The sequence below is a fragment of the Rhagoletis pomonella genome, unplaced genomic scaffold (assembly GCF_013731165.1).
Source record: "Rhagoletis pomonella isolate Grant_MI unplaced genomic scaffold, Rhpom_1.0 Rhpom_scaffold_00002, whole genome shotgun sequence".
Taxonomy (NCBI): Eukaryota; Metazoa; Arthropoda; class Insecta; order Diptera; family Tephritidae; genus Rhagoletis; species Rhagoletis pomonella.
The window spans coordinates 105,920,953-105,945,610 of record NW_023458556.1 but is presented as its reverse complement, the minus strand read 5'-3'; the positions used below and the strand labels follow the sequence as shown (position 1 = coordinate 105,945,610).

The following is a 24,658-nucleotide window of genomic DNA, read 5'->3' as shown; positions in this document are numbered from 1 at the left end:
TTACAATCCGCACTTTAAGATAGTCACGCACATCTTGTGGGGAAGCCCTTTCCTTGAGATAGTATGCATCCTTTTCGATTTCATCTGGAGATAAAGTCAAATTCATTTTCTTGTCCTCGAAATCCATGTCTTGCTCTTTTCGCTTATTTGCCTTGCGCATCATTTCTTTAGCCGTTCTTAAGCCGCGTTCCCAGGCGCTTTCAATAACGACCGGAACTTCCGCTGCTGGCGCTCTAGGATCAAGGGGCGGACCAAAAACAGAAGGCGTAGGTTGCAAGCCCAATCGGTGATGCAATACCGGCCGATCCGTGCGAAAGTCATGATAGTCTATTGGATGAGCCGGATAATTGGTAGGCCGAGAGGCAGCTGGGCCAGTTTGTGTAACAGGAACAGGACGCACCAAATCAAACATGGTGTAATTTCCCTTATCTGTTACCCCAGGATGAAGAAAGCGGCAACTCATTCCCCACGTACATTGACCACGGGTATAAAAGCGGCAAACTGGTTTAGGTTCGGTTTCCTCTGGCCGTTTCTCGTCTTCATCTGTCACTTCACCTTCTTCTAACTCTTCGCCCTCTTCAGCTTCTCCATCAGATTTCGAAGCCTTTTCATTATCCTTACCTGATTTACTTTGTTGCTCATCTGTTTCTTTCTCATCATCCTTACTTATGTCTTGGCATTCACCTTCTTCAGCTTCAAAATCCAAAGCATCTTCATCATTTGGTTTGACCAACTCCACGATAGGATCATTTTGTTGCTCCAGTTCATTGGAATTTGTCGCTTCGTCTGATGGCTTTGTGGTTTCCGTAGCCTGAAATAATGTATACATATACATAAACCATGGCATACCATGTAAAGCAGTGTTTAAGTAAATTGCAGAGCGACGCATTAAAATGTTTTGACTATTTAATTTTCTTTTGTTAAATTTTTATTCAGCCCTATGGCAAATTCCATGTGAATAAATCGTTCCCATAATTTAGCCTGCAAAACAAAAAACAAATTGGGAAACATTGTTTTTGTTTTGCTTTATAATTTTTGGGAATATTTGTTCATGTTAAATTCGCAATAGGGCCGATTATTTTTTATAAAAATATACATAGTTAGTTCTACAACAAAAACCATGAAAACGAAGTTTCACACTTTCTAAAAAAGATAAAAACATTCAACAAATTGTCACATCATATCGAGCCCTAACCGCCAAAAAAACGTAAGCGACATTTTTTTCAAAATTTTCTTTTTGATGCAGAAATGCATCTAGATGCTCTAGGAATATTTCTGCATCAAAAAGAAAATTTTGAAAAAAATGTCGCTTACGTTATTTTGGCGGTTAGGACTCGATATCGTGTCTAACAGTACTGTGTGTACAAGAATGATAGAATAAATACAAGTAATTTTTAAGCAATAAACAAAACCGACTTCAATTCTCATATAAAAATTTAGGAGTACCTTTAATTTTTTCATGATCCAATGATCGGATCTAAACCAGATTACCTCTGAGACACTACCTTTCCGATGCAAAAAGAATTTTCGAAATCGGCTGACGTGGTCGAAAGTTATGTGGTAACATACATAAAAAAATATATATATATATATTATATTCCGACGAATTGATAACCTCCTCCTTTTTTTGAAGTCGGTTAACAAGATTGCGCTAATCGAGCTGAGAGCAAACGGCCGTGACGTCAACAAATACCAGAATGAGAGAGCAAGACGAACTCGACGAGAAAAAGAGGAAGTATCGAACAAAAGGCAGTATTGCCAAGTTTTGAATTTGAAAAAGCACCAAACTTTTATTGGTGTATTTTATGGACTTTATATGTATACATAATTTTATTGTAAGGATGCCTATTCAAATTAATAAAAACCAATGTTTTTTGCATGACGGTCGATTTCTTCTCGCATGATTAAAGGTGCTGCTACATATTTTGTTGTAGCTTATTACTATCACTGTGGCATGATTTTGTTTAAATTTTGAGATGAGTGAAGAATCATAAAAAATGCATCTTGAACTGCATTACTCACCGCTCAAAGTCAGTGAAATTATAAACGTTGTTTGAGCACTCCACAATATTTGTATTACGTGCAGAGTGGAATATTTGAACGCAGATGCAATTCGATTTTGAAAGCCGTCAGGAGGAGCTAAAGAACAAAGCTTATCCTTCCATAGCAAACCGAATTCGAGACAACATACGCACCCCTTTTTAAAAAGTTAGTAAAAACGGGTACAATAATAAAAACATCCGCTGCAAGACAGCTGAGTATCAAATGAGTCCTCATTTTATCATTATCACTAATTACAAAAGTGTTTATTAAAGTACTCATTTTTGTTCAGGCGATGGGAAAAATCTTAGCACTTTCCCTTTGTCGTTGTAGTTTTTTTATCTCTGCTTACTAATTGCAAACATTGATGAACGAAAAATATATCTGCTCTAAAAACTACAAAACTTTTTATTTTTGTTTTTATAAACACATCAGTGCTAATAAATAAAGTACTCATTTTTGTCGTTATAAACTCCTCAGCACTAATAACACTGTGAGACAAATGGTAGGGGTCAGTGATCGGGAAGGGTTCAAACTACCGGGGAAAGTTATATCGGTAAAAAAGAAGTTATACGTGTGCCGGCGTTTCGCTGGGTCACGTCTAGGAATCGAGATATATCGATTTGAAGTTAGTAACTATCATATAGGGGAAATTGTCACCTTTGGTGGTCTTTTTTTTTACATAACTCGAGAACCACTAGTCCGGTACATTTCGTTGAGATATCTCAATTTTTGCTCGAGTTATCGTGTACACGGACGGACGGACAGACGGACAGACGGACGGACAGACAGACATGGCTTAATCGATTTCTTTTTTCATCCTGATCGTTTTGGCTGTTTGTGCACAAGTGCGCTCGGGTATAAAAATAAAATAAGAAAAACTCCATTATAAATCCTGTGCTATCCATATTTTTGGCTTAATATTTTATTTTTATTTTTATGCTGCTTTATTTAATTTTGCTTGTTTACAAATGTTTTGGCAGTTTATGTATCATACCGTTTCTAAGACGTAACTGTTGAACTCAGTAGTTGACAGCATTTCAGAAACAGTGTGATAGCTAAACAGTTGCGTAGGTGTGTGTAAATCTGTTGAATTCGAGGGGAAACTGCTCATCCATGCCTTGCAGGGATCTTTTTTTATGTAACTCCACATTTTATGTATGTATGTATGTACTTACATATGAGCCATTCTTTTTTAAGTCGGACGGATTTCGTAAAAAAACTTATGTCATGTCTCCGATTCGCTTAAAATTTTTTTTATGGGTTCTATACATGAAATAAGCTAACACGTGTTCGAAGATTTTTTTCTTTTTTTTCTTCGGAGATATGATCTGTCAAAGTTTGCATTTCTTCGTGATTCTGACCATGTACTCCTTCAAATCGTTATATCTCGGGTTCTGCGCATCGTAGAGACTTCATCTTAACGTCGTTTTAAAGCTAAAGAAATGGGCGAAGATATTATGCCGAAATCCGCAATAAAATCTGCGTTTCGCTAACTTTAGTCCTGCAATTGCCACGCCCATTTCTAGGAGTTTGTCGCCTTAAAGAAAAATCTTGCCGTACAAATGTTATATCTGGATAGGTATTCTATCGGAGTCCGCAATAAAATTTTAATTTTTGCAACAACCCGATGTTTAACACCTTACTAAATATATCTCAACATAAGTTTTCGAAAACAAATCATATATTTAATATATAATTTATAATTTTAAATCCCTAATTTACTGGTCTTTACTATGCAAATCATCTTTAAAAAGTTCAATTGTTAATAGCTAAGTTAGCTTCGGGACAATCTTGACCACCTTATGTATAGAAATGTTAAGCCCGTTTCTTTAGCTTTAAAACGACGTTAAGATGAAGTCGATTTGAAGTAGTACATGATTGGTCAGAATTACGAAAAAATGCAAACTTTGACAGATCATATCTCCGAAGAAAAAAAAATTTAACAAAATTCCTCGAACACGTGTTAGCTTATTTCATGTATAGAACCCATTCAAAAATTTGAAACCAATCGAAAGAGTGACACCAAATTTGGTGTCCGATATGAAAAAGAATGGCTCATATATCTATTGATTTTATATAAAAAGACTAAATTGTGTTCAGTGCATATCAAAGTCTTATTTATAGATAATGAAAACAAAAACGCCTGGACTTCTTCTTTGAAAACCCCGCGCAATATCCCCTTTGGTTCCCATTATTTGAGCCAATTTTTCGTATTGCCCGTATTGCTGCTCGCGAAAACACAGAAATCGAGAAAATTCATTTATGATGACTTTTACAATCATGCACAGTATATTTTACTTAACTTTTTTTATAAAATTTTATTATTTAAACCCACGAAAATAACAATCGAAACATTCTCCATCAACAAATTTGCAATTCAGAAAAACGGAAGTACGATTGAAATGTTGAATAGGTATAATCGTAAATTTCGAAGATTGATCGAAACGAAACGGAACGCAGAATACCAAAGTTGCCTAACAGAGAAAATTTCGATTCGAGTCGAAATGCAGAATAGGGCTGATTATTATCTCCTTTTTACGTTTTGAAATCAATTTCTAAGTAAATTTTTTGTACGAGTTTCAAATAGGTTGTGTTGAAAGTACTGGCAAATAATATGCGATTCAGAATTCAAGTGTTTGGTAAGAAAAATATATAGTAGAACTCAACTGCTTTTAATAAAATGGTGTTTTATATTAAATTGTGTGAGTGCTTTATCTTAATTATGAGTTATTATTAAGCCGTATTGGCCTTGTCCCACCCGTCACAAAAAAAGCTAAAATTTGTTATATTTAATTACAGAAGTTAAGGTTGTGCTTCGTATTTGTTACATGTTAGAAATTCATTGCAAATATTTACCACAATTGCATTTTCGTTTCCACATAGTTAGATAAGAATAATTCAACAGTCAGAAATAGGTTTACAGGGCTGATAAGCTTTATTTGTTTGTTGAGGTGGGCGCAGGGGAGGAGGGGCCGAAGCGTGGACTCTACCTGCATATATACCCTTGTGGTCAGCTGATTAAGTTAAGTGACATTTTGACCAGTTTTGGTTTTTTTCTTTTGTTTATTTAATGTTTATAGTATTTTTATAAAAGCACATTGCATAACCAAAACCACATAAATCCACGTTTCAAACTTCGTACACAAATTATAAAAAATCAACAAACTTTAACAATTACACCCAAAAATGTTTCCTTTTTGTTGAGGTATGCATGCAGTTTTATAGCCCATTAAATTTAAGTAGCTAAAAGTGAAAATTTCAAGACGCTAGGAAATCGCGTTGATTAATTTAATAATTTTTTTGGCTGACGGTGCTAGGCATCTTCTATATAAAAGGCACCATCCTAAGATAAAACGTGAGTGAATTGAACCCCTACTTGGCTTCTTATTTTTTTTAATAACTAATCTTTAATATGCACCACACTAAAAGCTCCTTTTCATATAAAAATTCGTGCGTGACCCACCCGTGACAGAGGAAATTCGGATTTTTTTATAATAAAGCTATAATTTGTTGTAGTTTTTGTTTGTATTCGTGGTTCTTTGTTTTATTATAAGACACACAGAAAAGTGCAATAAATTCGCCGAGTAAAATATATCTGCTCCAAAAAGCAGGTTATTTTTTTTTTTTTTCGCCCACCCGTGACAGAAGAAATAACTCAGTTTTTTTTTATATAAAACAGAGCTGCTCACTCCATAAGCACTTGTAGCACCATGGTACAATAATTACATGTATTGTCTTCCCAGAGAGCGCATATTCCGATCTGTCTTATTTGAAAAACATCATTGTTGCCCACACTAAAAGGTTTACTGTAAGGGAAAAGGGATATTTCTATTCACCATATACCATATATGTATGTCCATTTTTTTTTTAATAAACTTTCTTGCAGAGAACTTATTTAATTTGCAAAAGCCGAAAAATAAACATTCGCTTAGTAAACAAAACAAAAATTTTGATTGCTCAATTTACTTCAAACGTGTTTTCCATGGTGGAATAATAACAAGGTGATGTCAGTAGCGAGGTGTTTGTTGTAATTTTGACAAGATCGGCATGCTTATTTTCAGTGCTGCCGATCTTAATTTTTATACTACTATTTGTTGGGAAATAGTATCTAAAACGTTCCATTTTAGTAATTCGTTTTATCGCGATTTTTAAAGAACTTGGTGTTTTCAGAACGATATTAATGTTTAAAATTGATGGATTTGTATAATTTTTGTCCTCAAAATGTAAAAAAATAAAAGATATCGTGGTTATCAATGGAAAAAGACGTACACAAAAATCGTATGGAAAGGCGATTTTTTATATTAAATAACTTTTGCTGCATTGTCATTGTTCGTTGCAGAGCTGAGTCACTTGTTCCTTACCTCGGGTGGGGGGTAACAAGTAATTCTCAGCAGTGATTGAACTACAAATACTCTTATTTTAAAATTCTCTACCCCTTACCACTGGTGGGGTGAAGTAGAGTCTAATAAAATAAGAGGTTAGTACTTACCCCTGGTGGGGGGAAGTAAAACTTTAATAATGAAAGAAGAATAAAGAGTGTTAAATTCTTTACCCCTTACCTCTGGTGGGGGGAAGTAAAGCTTATAAAATAAAATTAAAAGAAAAAAGAGAAGCGGAGAAGAAATGGTTAGTTGAGAGTCTTTACGATTCTGAATATTTATTAAATATTTCTTCTTTATATACAATTTTCTTCCTAACTAATTGTAAATGTACATATGTGTGTGTGTGTGTATGTATGTATATTTACAAAAGATAAAATAAGAAACCAGTGCATTGGTTCTTATGGTATTTTGGTTGTGTGCCTCTGCTACATCTTTGCATGTTAAGAACATTTATAGGTAATGTATTTTCTGTTTGTAGCACCATAAGGGTTGCTTTGCAGCATTGACATTTTAGTGTTTCCCGTATGCGCTTCAATTTATGTGTGTTTTTATTTTTGCAACTGATTAAGGATCAACCGATTCAATATTTTATTGTTTCTCGCGAACGTTCCTTACATTATATACCTACTTTTGTGCGTCGAATGCACTTGACATTCTTATCGTATGTTTGTGTTTGGATATATACATATGAATTTATATATGTAAATGTAAGCGTACAAATTATATTTTCTTCTATTTATATTTTCTTCAGTGGACTATATTTTAGTTTTGGTGCAAGTGCACAAATTTTATCTTTCCTTTGTATATTCAAGGATTAGAAATGTTTATTACAATTTTAAGTTTGAGTATTTTTAAGACCCAGGCATATATGTATGTTTGTATGTATTCAGACATGTTCAAAAATGTTTGAACAGTCATAATTCTGCGCCAAATGGACTACTGATACACTAGAATAGAGTGACTGCATGGTTAAATTAGGAATTCGCTTATATTATCGATATTTATGTGTTTTAATCTATTTAAAAAATCATTTACACTCTTATAGGAAATTGCCTTATTTTACCGACTTTACTTTTTTAAAGTTACAATATATGTCCAAGCTGTGTGGAGCTACCGATACAAACATATATTCAGGCTTATAAGCCTACAATTATACATTTTTCTACATTTAATTTGAAATAGTATAAACCAACGGATTAAAAGTAGTAAATAATTAATACCTTTTCTACTACTTTAAAATGCGTGACCGGAATAGACCTGCCGAAAAAGTGAGGTTAAGTAACTGACAACACCTTGTTATTATTCCACCATGCGTGTTTTCTTTTTTTTTTTATTACAAAAATTTACTTGAGCGAAAACAAAAAGCAAAGCCACCTAAAAGTAAAAGAATCAACATTGAAAAGCGTCAAAATGAAAATAAGGGAGCACGAACAAGGCATAACAAGGTAGAAGTGATTTCGACATTTCTCTCTTTTGAACTGCGACTAAGATGTCAACTCCTAACCCTATACTATTCAAATTTTTTAATTTTTTAATATAAATTTTCAATTGTGAGCTGTGCGACTGATTTTAAATACATAATAAAATGAAAAGGAATTACGGGCGGTATGTTGTGTTTGACAAGAGCCAGGACAACAAACTTGTGCGTTATTTTAAAACTCCGAAGTATCAATGCTTCATTAGGAGACTCTTCACGTGTGCGTGAAGACCATTTTAGTGCCAGTGACTTTATTTGTTGCCCATCGCAGCCGGGTATTTCTAAGCGGACGCGTTTGTTCCCAGGTGCAGGAATTATTATACCGAACATATCTACAAAAACTTTCATTTCAAAGATACTAGCCCGCAGTTATAGTTAAAATAAAGTCGACTCTAAAGTTAAAAGCCGCTTTTTTTGACAGATATCCCATTGAAAGTTATGTCAAAAAGCTGCTTTTAACTTTAGGAGTCGACTTTATTTTGACTATAGCTACGGGCCGTTGAGTTTTATCAAATATGGTAAATGCATAACAAAGGGTTAATTTCTTTGTTTACATTTTTTTACATTACCGTCAGCTATGAGAGAGCTCGACTGAATTGTCACTTCTACCTTGTTGAATATGCCTTGAGCACGAATTTCGATGTGGAGCAAAACTCTCTGGGAAGACAATATCTTTAATAATTGTACCATGTTGTAGCACATTTGTTTTTGTTTTGCCCTGAAGTATAGGCACATATAAAAATTTACACCTTAAATCAGAGCTGCTCACTCCATAAGCACTTGTAGCAAATTTGTTTTTGTTTTGCCCTGAAGTATAGGCACATTAGACTGTCCCAAGAATATATGGAAAAAAACTTGTTTGCAAATTTTTACATGCATATATATTTTTTTTTAGCCTAAATAGCATATATATGAAGTTTTATGGCCGTAGGCTAACGATAACCCGTGCCGACTTTTAGTTGAAGTTTTAGTTAATAACTTGAACTACGGCTGCCAAATCGTCCATGAAAACTTTGGAAATGCAACAAATTCGAAATGTTTCCCATATTTGAACGCATTTCTAGTAAATCTGCATCTTTAAATTTTTAATAGGATGACAGGATTTCTCCCAAGCACATCGAACAAATTAATTAATCGAAAAGTATAGCGGCTTTTTAACGGTGTATTACAAGACTGCAAAACGATATGTTTTCTAGTCGAATAATTTGTTGTTTGCGTTGTATGTCCTGAAGGATTGTAATTGTAGAACATTTCTTAATAGGTGTGACAGGGCGTATGATGAACATTAAATTATTAAATTCAACTTGTATTACACTTTTTTTTTCGTTTAAAAAAAATACTTTTCATAATATTAAATAATCAAAATAAATCGTTTTAGTCTTTGACATGTCCTCTCGGGTTGATATAATGGTTGGACTTCCGTATGACATAAAAAAAAAATAAACTAAACATAATTTTCATATCTCACTGATTTACAACAGTTGAACGGCCTAAAGGGACATATAAAATAAGAAAGCATATAATTTGGTTTATTTAATATTTTGTAAGGCATTTTTTAAGAAAAAGGAATGTAGTAGAAAAGTTGAATTTAATAATTTTGTATTCATCATACGCCCTGTCACACCAATTAAAAAATGTTCAGAATTGCACGTTTTCAGGAGATAAACACAAATTTTTCTACTAGAAAAGATACATATGTACGGCAGGATTTCTCCCAAGGACATCGAAAAAATTAATTAATGGAAAAAGCATAGTGGATTTGAAGGGGTGTATTACAAGGCTGCAAAACTATATGTTTTTTAGACGAATAATTTGTGCATGTCCAGAAAACTTGCAATTTCAGATCATTTTTTAAATAAATTTTTATATTCAACTTTTTTAACAAATTCTTTTCCTCATTTATAAAAATGCATTTCATAATATTAAATAAACAAAATAAAGTGTTTTAGTGTTTGACATGTCCTCTCGGGTTGATTAAAGAATAAATGGGGGAGTATTAATTAGAAAATTTGAAAAATATTCTTTGAAATTTTTATCCTTTAGTATCCTTATATATATTAATAACATTTAAATTAAACTAAGGTTCTTCAAAACTCATTCAAAATTAAAAATCTTGAAGGATAATATTTTTAAAGGACATTTTTGACATGCTCCAGAAGGATAATTGAAAACAAAAGTTATAGTTAATCTTGTTTCGAATTTTTCTTTCATTTGATACCCATATCTCCATATTTTGTGTAAACTTTTGGAAATATATTATAATTTATGGTTCTTTGGGAAAAATCCTGACTATCAGGTAAAAAACAAAAAACACAGATTTACTAAATATTATGTCCTAATACTGTTCTTATAAAGAAGTAAAATGAGTAAATTAACAAAACACGCGAACTGCAACAAGCTTATTCTGTTAACTTTGACTGCAAGTCGGCACGGGTTGCCGTGGTTAGATTGCATAAAATTTTATTCGGATATTTTTTAAGATAACACCAATGATGAGGGGGTATGCGTCAAAAAAAACAATGTTGGTTTTTTGGGACAGTCTAAGGCACATATACAAATTTACACTTTAAATAAAAAAATAATAAATTATCGCCCTCCTGTATGCCCTGACATATAAACACAATTCCACTCCATTAAAATGTACAAATTTGCACAAACAAATATTGAATGAAAAAATAATAAAAAATTTGTCAGCACTGAAAAAAATTAATATTATAAATTGATTTAATATTCGTATATACTGAAAGTGAACACGAAATTTATTGGGACCACCTCTGAGACACTACCTTTCCGTTGCAAAAAGAATTATTGAAATCGGTTGACGTGGTGCAAAGTTATGCGGTAACATACATAAAAAAAAAAAATAAAAAAAATATTCCGACGAACTGATAACCTCCTCCTTTTTTGGAAGTCGGTTAAAAAACACATGGCGTTCATTAAAGTATGGAAGCGCGAGATCTTTTTTGCAAAAGTTTCGAGTGTATGTACATATGTTATGCTTTGTAATTATTAAACCGATGACGAAATATTACTTGCAACACCATTTTGTAACTAGCCACCAAAACTTTTTGGAAAATTTCCAAGGGGATATAGAAAATGATTGACTTCCAATCCGAATTCAATATAAATCTCTGGGAGCGTAAAGTTGATAGCATGGCAGACATTTTTATAACGTCGGATTGTAGAAAAAAGAAATTTCGCGACATTGAGGGAAAATGTCAACAAATGTTCGGCAAACTTCGGTAAAAAAAAATGTAATAAAATTATAAATTAAGGTTGGACAAACTTACAGACTTGATTTAAGGTGCCCTTATTAAATTTGATTGCATATTGCTTCAATGGTGCTGTCATTTATTAACTCTTTAAAGTGGAACTTTTATAAGCGACGAGTATCCCAAGGAAAATGTAAAATTTGAGCTTGCAATGTGATGTAAATATGTGCAGGGACTCCTCCCACTAAATTTTGGAACTTTCCAGCCACTAGGTCGCTATCAGTTCTTAGCGCACTGTATTCCACGTATATGTTAATACTCCCATTGTTAACAGTTTTCATTCACTAATCGTACAATAAAAATAAACTTTTACTTTTTTGCTTCATTTAAATAATAAAAAAAATCTCAGTGTACACATAAATTTTGTAGATGTATTGCGATTTCACTTCAATACAACCCAGCAAACATTTGGAGTCAAAAATGAGTCTTTAAGGAGCCCTATTTCGTAAAAGAGTCACAAATTGTTTATTTATGAAACTCTTATTTCTTACCCATCTAGGACTCCTTTCGGGCTCATATATTCTGATCCCTCAGAATATGCTTGCGGGGAAGGAAGGAAGACATTGAACAGGTAGTATCAGTATAGCAGCTGATTTGATTTTTTTTTTTCAAAATATTTGGTCTCGAAAATGTCAAATATTTTTAATTTCTTTTCACGAAAATTCCAAATTGTTAAAATGTATTTGCATGTGAAACCTTTTCCATACAAAACAAGCGATTGAATAGCAGCTTTTGGAACACAAATGGATAAGCAGAAAGAGGCAAAAATGGATAAGCAGAAAGAGAGGCAAAAATGGATAAGCAGAAAGAGAGTTAGGTTGAACAGCTGAGCGGGAGCATAGAAAAAAGCGAAGAAAGACTGATGCAGAAATTCAATGAGATTTCAGCGGAGCTGCTTACCATAAAGAAAACTATGAAATTCTTGGATGTGAACTGACTGCTGTTGAGTCATCGTGCGAAGCGATTAATGCTCTAAAAGCAGCGATGCTTGCGTTGAAAAAAAGAGACAGCTCGGTATGAAAATGAAACTGTAGCTACTGATCTGATCATCAACGGCATACCAAATGCTGTTAACGAAAATTGTATCGAGATCTTTTCTGAAATTTGCAAAGCAGTACATACAGAGATGCCTACAGTGAGGGAGACTTTCCGGGTACCTGCCAAGAATGATAGAATACAAGATTGCGCCGATGAGAGAGGATTTTTGAGCGTAACGAATATGTAAGCGTAAAAAATATGTAAACAATGCAGAAAAATGTGTTAATATTAATATTACATGGCCCAATTTTGCAGGAATCAATAAATATACAAAGATTGATTAATTAGGAACACGTAGCAATAACTTTAGACATGTAGCCCTTTAGGTAAGTACGATTTTTAGCACATAAGAAAAATGAAAACAGTGTTTGCAATTTCATGTAGACCAAAAGAAAGATGTGCAGCAAAGTGAATTTTTGGACTCCCCCCGAAAGCATACATTGTAAAAAGCCATGCAGAGTGCATATTTATATTTGTGGACGGTAGCCAACCGCCATAAACTCCACAGCTTTGATTTTACGACTTTTGTTCCATTTCCGAGATAATGCATGAGTGTGGCTTCTTTGGAACCAAATATTCTATGTAAGGAAAACATAATTTAAGCTGAACTTTTAAATGTATAATAATTTGGGCACTGTTTTGTATTAGGTACGTAACAGCGTGGTAAGATGCCGCTTGAATTAGCGCCTGGTGACCTTATCCACTGGTGCATTACCTAATACCAGCACTAAAAAGAACCAGGTACTAACAAAAATAAGTAGGTAGTGAAGTTCATGTATCTATTTACTGTAGAAACTGCTTTTGTATGTATGCCATTGTCAGCAAACTAAACCAGCAACTGTCTACATTCACCATGGAAATATACCTACTACAATTCACCAAGGAAAGGCCAACATAGTTCCATGTAGAAGCTCATAGCTCACACACATAGGACAAAGCTCGATTTGGTGTTTAATACATCTAGTCGCCGGCAGAACTGCTTCCACTTTTTCGCCAGGTTTGCGGCCGTAGGAAACGAACAAAAAAACTTATATCGCACGCTTTCCTTTTGTTTTCACTATTACACTTTGCCACTGCACACTTCATTTTGCTTTGTAATGTCTCAATAATTGTTTAAAACCACGCAGAAATATTAATGCACAAATATTAAAATTGTTATTTGGTTTTTTCGTATGCTCACAATCAATAATTGCACCAAGATGACGTCAAGCACACAGCTGATTCTATCAAAATCACAAAGAGCGGATTTGCGGTACCGCGATTGGCGCAATCTCTATTTCTCTCAATCGTGGGTACCTGCAAACAGTATGGCCAGGTCTTCTGCATGAGAAAACGTCCCTCTTGGTCTGAAAAAAACGTAAATTCCTACCCAAAAACGTCTTTTTCAAATGAATGTACAAAAAATTGTTCTTATTAAACTTTCATTGTATACAAAGGTACATATGTACCTGTAAAATGTCATTCCGACAGAGCACATTTAGAATTCATTGTAAACTGGTTTGAGATCGTTAATATAAAAATGATTTTATACATACACTTGTGATCAGCTGATTAAGTCACCAACATTTTGATCGATTTGGGCTGTTTTACGTTTGTTTATTTAATGTTTATTATTTTTCCATAAAAGCCAACCCCATTTTATAACAAACAAAATATAAATCCACATTTCAAACTTTGTGCTAAAATTATAAAAAATCTGCAAAGTTTCAGCTATATTTTCAACGTTTTATTCAGATTTTTTAGAATTTTTTTGAGTATGCAGTTTGATAGCCCACTTAATTTCAGGGCAATAATGTGCAAGTTTAAAGGTTCTACATAATCGCGTTGATTTTTAATAATTTTTTTTTTCTTGTAGACATTTGGTTAGGGGGTCGGATGCCTACTTTTTCCTGACTTTTTATGCTGCTACAGCTTTTTTGATGCTTTTGCGAGCGTGCGTGTTGCAATAGATCAGCTCTTTCTGATTTGGCTTTTAATGTGCAATTGCAAACATTACAATTAGTCTCGTAACCTCAAGTGTTTACACAACCAGCCTTTGTCCAAGAATCAAAAAAAAAATGCGCGTACACTTGGTTTGCATCATATTTAAGTCATCTGTGTACAAAGAATAAATATCTTTTGAAGCAACTGCTGCAAAACACAAAGCTTGTAAAGATTTATCAAGAAAGTAATTCAAAACCAGTTCTACTTACAAGATTTAGTAACAGAGAAAAATTACAGGGAAGTTGAAAAACGTCAATTTTTGCACAAAAAACGTCCAAATGACGTTAAAAACGTCAACCTGGCAACGCTGCCTGCAAATAAACACACAAGCAGCAACAAAAGTACTCCTATAATTGTCAAACTTCTTTCCTCTCATGCGCGCAGTCAACTGTTTAAATCAGTAGCTGGTTATAGCAAAGCAAAGAAAAGAGCTCTCACACTAAATGACATTAATATGGATGGAAATGCAAACATTTACATTCACGAAAGCCTCTCCAAAGCAAATCGTGCGATAATGCACTATTCAACTCAACTCAGGCGCGAAAAACATCTGTCAGCTGCTTTCTCAATACGAGGTGAGGTTCTGGTTAGAAAAAGAGACGGTATTTGAAAAAGAGTATTGACGAAATTGTCGGCACAACCTGAAATACATAATTAAGTAAATGCACTCTTCGAATCACTTATACTGTATATTATGATTATGTCGAAAGTAAAGCATTTTATTTTATTATTTATTATTTAACTAAGAAATTTGGTTGTATTTTTAAGACTAGTCAGTCTTTTATAATACATCAGCGTGCATTAATTTACAAAATTAGAATCTTAACCCTAACATAAAACAAATAAGAGATAACAATAAATTTAAATTTAAGTACAAAAAATCACTCTTCAATTTAATATTAAAAGTTAACATCAAATAATAGTAATTATCCCTCCTATAAAGAGACTTAACAATTAAGTATAAAAGAGAAAGAAAGAAATAAGGAGAGAGGAGAGAAAAGCTGAGTTGCAATCACATTTATCTCATAGAACTAAAGTATTCATGTATTATCCTCCCGTAGTTGCTCCTATCCATCGCAGACCTAACACTATAAGGAACAAAATTCCAAAGCCTCACCGCATCGAGGAAGACAAATAGGAATATTTAGGGATTATAAGATTTGTGTGCCTGCAAGACTTAGTTAATTTTAACTTTTCGTAAAGGTATTTCGGTGTTTTGTATTCAATAAGTTTGTACATATATACACAGATTCTTGCTGCGAGATATTCAAAGATGCTGCATCCAAGAATTGTGTTTCTCCAGAAGAACATAACGCGTAACATTATTAAACGCAACATCAATTTTGTGATGCGAAATGGAGTCAAGCTTGCTATATACAAGCTCAGAGTACGTTATGTGTGGTACTATGAGTTGAATAGCTAGTTTTCTGCGAGTCTCTAAAGGCGTAAATGACGCGGACATTCTCAATCTACGTAAAACAGAATACACATTACTCACAGCTTTATTTATATCGTCAGAACAGCTCAACTTAGAATTAACGACGAAGCCTAAATTTCGAATTTTGTTAGTAAATTCAAGGACACTATTACCAACAAAAAGGTTTAGAATATCTTCTACATATACTTCACTATTACTAACAGGTAACACATATGACTTTGCAGCATTTAAGCAAACAAAAATTATCACGCGCCCATTGCGAAATTGCAGACAAGTCACTATTTATTTTACAACACATATCCTCAACAAGACCAACACGGCTGACAAATACAATTGAATGTCGTCAGCATAAGCATGGATATGGATATATGCTATTGTTTAGATGTAATGTTAGGTTTAAGTTTGTCTCATTTTGTCTTCTTTCCTTTTCTCCTTGTTCTTCTTACTCTCGCCTTAACTATTTTCAGTCGTCTACTGTAAAACTTTTCTTAGGGCCATTTTTCAGTGCCAGTTTAAACTTAGAGTAAGTAAACCGAGTTTAAATTGAACAGCTGACTGGCATTTGATTGGCTGATCTTTGTTTAAACCAGCCAGATCGGGGGTTTAAACTTAGTTTAAACCACGGCCGTGCACCGAAAAACTGGCCCTTAGCATCAAACTTCTTGCTAAGTCAATTGACTCTGACATAGAATACTTAATTACAGAGGTTACTGATGGTATAACCAAAGTTTTGATTTCCTCTGTGTTCAATCCACATAAATGTTACCCGCCAGATTGTTTCTTTTCTGAGTTGTCTGTGTTTCTTATTGATTTGAGTGGTATGTGATTTGTGGAGATTTTAATGTTAATTTGCTCGTCAATGATGCTAGTAGCATTAAACTACGTGATCATATAACAGCAGCTGGACTGGCTATTGTCACTGATGCAATGCCTACTAGATATGGCAGTAACTCTAATCCCAGTCTTTTAGATTATTTTATTACGTCCAACTTGTCTTATGTACTAAAATTTGACCAACTGTGTTTTATATCGGACCATGATTTAATTTTTTGTATTGTTGATGTTGCATTTAATTGTCCAGAAGCTAGTACTGCTTTCTTGTACCGTGATTTTAGTTCCTTAGACACTAATGCGTTATTTTCTGAATGTAAATATATATGTTGGAATGATTGCTGGTATTACGAGACGGTTGACAAGAAACTAGAATATCTCAACAATAATTTATCTGCTCTATTTGATCGATATGTCCCTATACGCACTGCTAATACTACTAATAAATCTTGCCCTTGGTACAGCAGAAAAGTAAGTTTCGCTATAAAGAAACGCAATAAAATGCATGCCAAATGAAGAAGGTCGAATACTGATGCTTTGTGGAACTTGTACAAATCTGCTCGTAATGAAGCGACAAATATTATTAGGCAGGCAAAAAGGCGTCACTACAATCGTAAATTAAATCTTTCTCTTCCACCCAGTGAGCTATGGCGAAATTTGAAAAGTTTACGAATCCATGAAAAAATGAATTAAAAATGTCAAGTAGACCCTGATACTTTAATTGACTATTTTATTAGTTCGAGCAATCTCTGCAGCTCTTTTAAAGTTCAGGATATTTCTGCCAGTGCTTCTGTCATTAAGGACGCTTTTGAATTCCGAGGAGTTAATGAGGACGACGTTATAAAATCTCTAATGGCTATCAAGTCGAATGCAGTGGGTAATGATGGAATATCGCTGAAATTTGTCAAAATCGTGCTTCCTTTTATTACAAATCGTCTTACTCACATAATAAACCATTCTATTACAAGTGGTTGTTTTCCAGCTGCTTGGAAAAAGGCAATTATCTTGCCTGTACCAAAGAAAACTCTTCTTTCTGATCCCTCGGACTATAGGCCCATTAGTATTGTACCAGTATTTTCGAAAGTATGTGAGTCTTTAATGGCCGAGCAGATCTCAAATCACATTAAAGAAAATAACTTGCTGTCTCTATTGCAGTCTGGTTTTAGGCCAAAGCACAGCTGCTCCACAGCTATGACCAAAATTTTAGATGATATTAGGATACCATTCGATAATGGAGAACTTACCCTTCTCTGCATCTTAGACTTTTCTAAGACATTTGACTCGGTCAACCACACTTTGCTCGTTTGGAAACTCAAAAATTACTTTGCCTTTTCCGACAGCTCTAGCTAGCTACCTTGAGGGTAGAGTTCAACAAGTTAAAGCAGATAGTTTTTCATCCCGGGTCAAAGCTTCAATAGCGGGTGTTCCTCAGGGTTCGGTTCTAGGTCCTCTCTTATTTAGTATGTTTGTCAATGACGTGTTTTTAGTGTGCAAATATGTCAACGTCCATGCTTATGCTGATGATATTCATTTATATCTGTCTAATCGCATTGGCCTTGTCGAAGATTTATGTTATAAAGTTAATAGTGATCTGTCAGCAATTCTGTGTTGGGCAAATAAAAATGCTCTATCCTTAAATGCTGCAAAATCTTATGTTATGCCTATATGTAAAACTGAAGCTGGTACTAAAAGCATCACATCGTTATGGATCGGTCCAACTGCCCTCAAAACTTCCGAAAAGACCAGAAACTTAGGTTTTATTATAAATAATAATCTGAACTGCTCCGACCATGTAAACAAGGTTGTTAGCAATGTATTTGTTATATTACGAAGATTGAGAATCTCTGCGTCGTATACACTGCAGGAAACGCGGCGGAAACTTGCCCTGCAGTTAATTGTACCCCACTTCACATACTTTGAACTAGTTTACACCAAACTTGATTCAATTTCAGCCAGTAAGATTAATGTAGCTTTTAACAACGTTACGAGGTATGTGTACGGTATTGGTCGTTTTGCTCATATATCGCCATGGAGAGATAAAATTCTAGGATGCAACATTTTGAACTTTTTGGCTGCAAGGAACTGTATGTTCATATTTAAATTGTTAGAGTGGAAGCTTCCTCAATATTTATATGACAAGCTTGAACCAACCAAATCACTTACGACATAACAGCCTGGTTGCCCCTAAATTCAATTCTCTAACCTCCAGCCGGCTGTTTTTTGTTGGCGCTGCAAGATTGTGGAACTCGATTCCTAACTGTGTAAAAACTGGACTGAATAGGAGTAACTTCAAACGGGAAATACTTCATTGATCATACTTAGTATTGATTTGTCTGCTGCATTTTGACTATAAGTAATCTGGTGGGAACCTATCTTCGAATCCTTCTTATTTACTTAATCTTCTTACTTATATCTACTATCTACTTCTTCCTATCTAAACTATCTTTTGCTTTGCTAGTATCTATTTAATTCTAAGTTTACTTTAAGCACGAATATTTATAATTTTCTTTGGTCATTATTATTATATATTTATTATTATTTGTTTTCTATTATTTTATTGAAATTTGTTGTAGTAAGATTTTAAATATTAGTTGATGTGCATATAAAAGACTGCAGTGTCTTAGTTGTACAAATATTTGTAATAAATTGAATTGAATTGAATTATTTTTTTTTTTGTATATCACATGGCACTCTTTGATTTAGAAGAAAAAAATCAGAACAGTTTTTGACCCTTTCGATACCAGAAGCACCAACAAAATACACGTAAATGTTGTTTTTGCTATAATGCTACTACCTGTTTTATATGCCTTGTTCCAATATAAAAATTTTGAGCAGTCCTGATATAAAAGCTGGATTTTTTTTTTCTAATAACTCACATAATAGTCAATTAGGTGTAGCTTTATCGAAATGTAGAATTGTATGGCACACTGGCATAGGTAATTTTGTAAACAGACACTTATAATTTAAATAGATAACTGCTATTTATTTTCTAATATTCAGATATTCAGCTTATAGCCAGAGCCAGTGCCATGTGAGGCTCACTAAAATCTACTCATCTTATTGGAGCAGCTCCGGGTAAAGGACAATTGAATGTGCTGCCTGAACTTATGACCACCATAACCAACGGAGTCTCCAAGCAAATGCATGTCCTGAATTTATACGGTAGAAATTCATAGCTGTTACTATTGTATGTGTGTATGATTCATATTTCTGACGTTCTATAGTTTGATGTTAAGTATTTATGAGGAGCTCCGGGTTATGGTAGCTCAATCTTGGGTGCGCTTAATGAACTGTCTTGGCGGATGCACTGGCAAGCATTGGAGTCTCTATAACTATACAAACCATGTTTATTCTTTTTTAGACTTAAATATATTCGGAAATTTAGAATTTTACTTGATAAAATCACAAAATAACACAAAATTCACGTTTTTCATCTATACCAGGGGTGGGCAAGGCCGAGGCCGAAAAGAGCCACATGTAAATTCTAAATGCTACAAAGAGCCACAAAAAAAAACAACAAAAACAAAAATCTTATTTTTAAATAAAATTAATATTAGAAATGAAAAACATTAATTTTATTATTATTCTAATGTACATAAAATAGATATTAAAGAAAATTCAAAAGATGTCTTTGACCCAATTTTCAAAATCTGGTTTTACGTCAGTAAAAGCCGTTCGTAACAGTTCTGTTAAATGTTGGTTAGTCAGTAGGTTCGTTTAAAGTCTCCAGTCCAATAGCAAAATTCCGGCGAAATGTCATCTGTTCTCTCACAAGAGAGAAATATCCAAAATAGTACGCGAACAGAAAATTTGCAGAAACTTGCAAGTTAGACGAACAGCTGATAGAAATTTTGTTTACATTCGAAAGTACAAAATTGAAAACGTAAGTAAACAAATCCCGAAGACTTATCCTGACACAGTTCACTGACTAAACGAATAATTAATTACTTCTTACAAGTTTAATTAGTCGCATTTTAGTATTTTCGTATTTTAACTTCCAAACCATCAAATTCAATTTACGGATTTGCATAAATTCCAACCAGCTGTTTTCTTGTTGGCAAATTGCTTTTGGCAAAATTTTTTCCAGCAGAAACTAGCAGCTTTCCCTCAAAATGAAATGTCATTTTGCTCTCTCCATTGCCCCTACTTTGCAAGTTTTTTGCGTACGCGAGCACAAAAAGCTGATAGTTTTTATAACTTTCAATAATTATCAGTTACGCGAATGCAACTAATTGTGAACCGTATTTTGACTTTACGAATTTCATTGTAGAGTACAAAGACTCAGTTATACGTTGTACCAAAAATTGAAAATATACGGCACGCAGCTGTTTTCAACATCGGATATTTTAAATCTGATACTTGTTGCCGGAATTCACGCAATGGCAAAGCTTTAGGTTTCCTTTCCAGTGCCTTATCTTCTTTTAATTTCAAAAACTTCAACTCTTCTTCGCGTTTCTTTAAAAGGAGTATTTCGGATATTGTAAATTCAATCCCAATTATGTTACATAAAAAAGGGATTATAATGTTAGAAAACGTACGTTTAAATAATTTCAAATCGGCAAATCTTTTCTCAAAATCTGCTTTTAAATCATGTGAAATATTTTTTTCTAGCCATGGAAAATGATGAAATATTCTTTTTTTGAGATCATGAACAAAAAGACGTCGTTTAGCTTCAAAACTTAAAATAATTTGCGACAAATCAAAAATTTTTTATTCTCTCCTTGTAGAGACAAATTCAAGTTTTGCAAATATTCCATCAAATCGGTAAAGAACATTAAGTCAGAAAGCAAATTTTCATTCTCCAATTGTGGGTAATGTTCCGATCTCAATATATCAATAAAATAAAAAACAACACAATGGAAAATAATGTCCAGCAAAAAATATGTATTTTAAAAAGTAAAAAGAGGCAAAATGTTATAGGTTCTAGATGGGCTTCTCATTGTCTTAGGCAAAAAAAGTTTAAATACTTCCTAAAAATGGAGCTGCAGGACTTTAAAAATTCTATAGAATCTAACATACATGCCCACATAACAGCGCTGCTCACCTGCAAATCAGAAATGAGAGGCCTTCTGCTGTTAATTAGTACGGAATACAGCGCAAAGCAAGGGATATATATTAGGGTGGGTCAAAAAATCAAGTTTTTTTTTGGATCCGACACAAGAAAACTAGTTCCTAGGTAACTCTAGAAAGTACTTACCAAGTCTAAGCTCTTAATATTAACGGGAAGATTATGCTCATCATAGTTTTCCATTTTCAATTTAGTCTCATATAAAAATGGTCATATCTTATCACCAATAGATCGTTAAACCAGTTGCATCGTCAATATTTATAGGAAATTGGACGCTCTTCAAAAATGGTCTGATATACTCTTTTCATTAATCTAACCATTTAAAAGATATTCAAGGTCAAAGATTGAAGTATTTTAAGGAAAATAACTTTTCGTTTTGAATTTTGTAACTTACTAAAAAATAATTATTGTCAAATGAGTTTCAATTATTCCTATAGGGAATTAAATGCTCTACAAAAAAGGTCTGATGTAGTTAATCGATTACTCTAACCATTTAGAAGATATTCACAGTAGAACTCTAATGCCTACTGATTTTAATAGTCTTTTAATAAATATCTCCAATTTATCCATTTAATTAATGAATTTTGAGATAATTTATGATCTATTTCAGAAAAAGGTTTTTATTTAAGGAATATCATCAAACATATCAGCAGAAAAAAAAAATCTATTTCACCATATGAAATTTTATAATTCAATACAGTATTAATACAAAAATATATTTTTTCTTTTAGTTTAAGTCAGAGGTTCCCAAAATTTTTTTTCTCGTAGACCCCTTTCAAAAATTTACTGGTTTCGGTGGACCCCCTGCTGATACATTTGTAAATATTCCCAAAGCTCGTAAAAAAATTAAATGTGAAAATTAGACCTAACAATGTAAATTTGCATCGCGGGTGAATTCAAAAACTAAACTCAGAGTGGCCAAAATAAAAGTAAAATATTTTCTTGTGTTCTGTTTATAAAAATAATGTGATTACACACTTGTAGGTTTGTGTAGAACTCGTAAATACATCAAAATACTCTCTCGCTCGGAAGAGTTATATTTTTTAAGAGCACTGCGAGCGCTAGCGTTATTTACATTATCTTCACCATAAACTCGTCAAATGTTCGGCTCACTCTTGACTTTGCACGTGGAGTATATGTAAAATAGTTTATTTGTGTTAATGGCATCATTTTCATTTTTATCGCTCCGAGTTTTAAAGTGAGGCGAAAAATATTTATCACATTTTTAAAACACAAACCTTAAAACAACAAAACGGCTAAGCTTTTTACGCCAAACTTTTAGTTCGGAAACTGACAATAGAGAAAATAATGAGTTTAAAAAAATCGATGACAAATAACCAAGCAAGCAAGAAGCACAAAAAGTGTTCCACCGTCTCATCTTTTTCAAGGCAAGATGGGCAAATGGACTTGTCATTTACGCCTATCACAGTCAGGTGTTTGTGCCACTTGAAGTAACCAGTCAGCAGTCCAGCAAGTTATCTGCAGTGTCGTCTGCTCAGTGAGAGCAAAAAATTAGATAGACCACGTGAGATTGAAAGCAACATGAGTTTTGCCCACCTGCATCCCCTCGATGCCTCTCAGTCGTTTCTCAGTTTCTGATGGTGGCTTCGATTGCCGAAGGTGGGAGTGCTAAAACTGGTTGCGGACCGATGAATGCTTGGCCTGAGCCAACTCTGGCCAAATGATCAGTAGTCTCATAACTAGGTACTCCAGAGTGACCTGGCACCCAGAGTAAAACAACCTAGTTATGTACGCCATCATATTTTAGTCGAGACTTGCATTGCCGAACAACATAGTTTGGAAGTACTTAAATAGAGGGCTGGTCAATGCCTTAAGTGCAGTTTGGTTGTCACTGCAGTCACGTAAACTCCTTCCCCTCCACCTATGTTCCACCACGTAGTCCATGGCTAGGGTTGCCAACATATTCGAAGATATCTATAGTACTCAAAAAAAATTTAAAAAATATAGTACACTTCAAATAAATATACATTCGTGTCTCTGAATAGCGAACGCCCGCTATAGTGAACACCTCGATATAGTGAACACCGAAATATTTACACAGAGTACTATAAATAGTGAACAATCGAAAGCCTCTAAATAGTGAACAAAATTTTAAAAGCAACGGCAAGCATAAATTTACAAAAAAATACCAAATTTAACCGGAAATGAAAGCGGTTATTCCCTGAAATTTATAACTTTATGTTTATTACTAGAAAAACTGCTACTATTTGATGCTAATGTTTATTTGGTTCTTGTCGAGTTCCAACCGCTTGTGAGTGAATGTGCGCTGTTTTATGTGTTTTTTTTTATTTTTTGTGTGCTAATAAATTTAGCATTTAAATAATTTTTAAGTGTTATCATGTCGTCGAGGAAATTCCTTTCGTTGAAGCAAAAATCTGAAATTGTTGAAAAAATCGGATATTTATGGTGTAACTGCTGCAGACATCTTCATAGAATGGTTTTACCATTGCTTCGTCCCTCACGTAATACATTTAAAATTCCTAACAGTTTTACGGAGTATTTATTCAGCCTATGGATCAAAATGTAATTCGCTTAACTAAGCTGTACTACAAAAAACATCTGTTGTTATTAGCTGTAGGAAAAGATGACATCACACAATTTTTAAAAACTTTAACTTTTAAAGATGCTGTATCATTTTTAATGCTTGCTTGGAATCAGCTGAAGGCAAGTGTAACAGCGAAATGTTGGAAGCCTTTATTAGAATGTTTCAATGCCACAGAGCCAAATGAAAGCGAGGATGAAGACGATGATGTTCCTCTGAGCTTACTTCGCCAAAAAATATTGCAGGAAAAATATAAAGAAATCGATTATATACAGGATCTGCTGCAAGTTGTAATACCGAAAGTAATTTTATTGACCCTATTGACATTCACCTGTCCATTTCGTTTTTATGTACTTTAATTGTCTTAGGAAACCTACACTGAAAATGATATCTAAAATTGGAATACAATCGAATACGACCAACCAATTGATTTAGAGAAAGATGCCGAGGATACTGCAGAAGCTGGTGATGATGACCAAGGCGAAGGACAGATCGGAAATCCTATAAAAGCCACTGAAGCTATTAAAAACTGACTATGCTGGCATAATTGTATTGAGAACTCT

The 24,658-nt window shown here is 33.8% G+C and overlaps 1 protein-coding gene across 2 annotated transcripts in view; it reads right to left on the bottom strand.

Moving 5' to 3' along the window:
- The window catches only part of LOC118734297 (zinc finger CCCH domain-containing protein 18), a 214,910-nt gene that overhangs the window by 76,415 nt on the left and 113,837 nt on the right, over window positions 1-24,658 (bottom strand). For both annotated transcript variants that reach the window (XM_036464013.1, XM_036464012.1), the window contains one exon: window positions 32-811. In XM_036464013.1, the coding sequence (XP_036319906.1) occupies window positions 32-811 (780 nt within the window). The remainder of the gene's footprint in view (window positions 1-31; window positions 812-24,658) is intronic.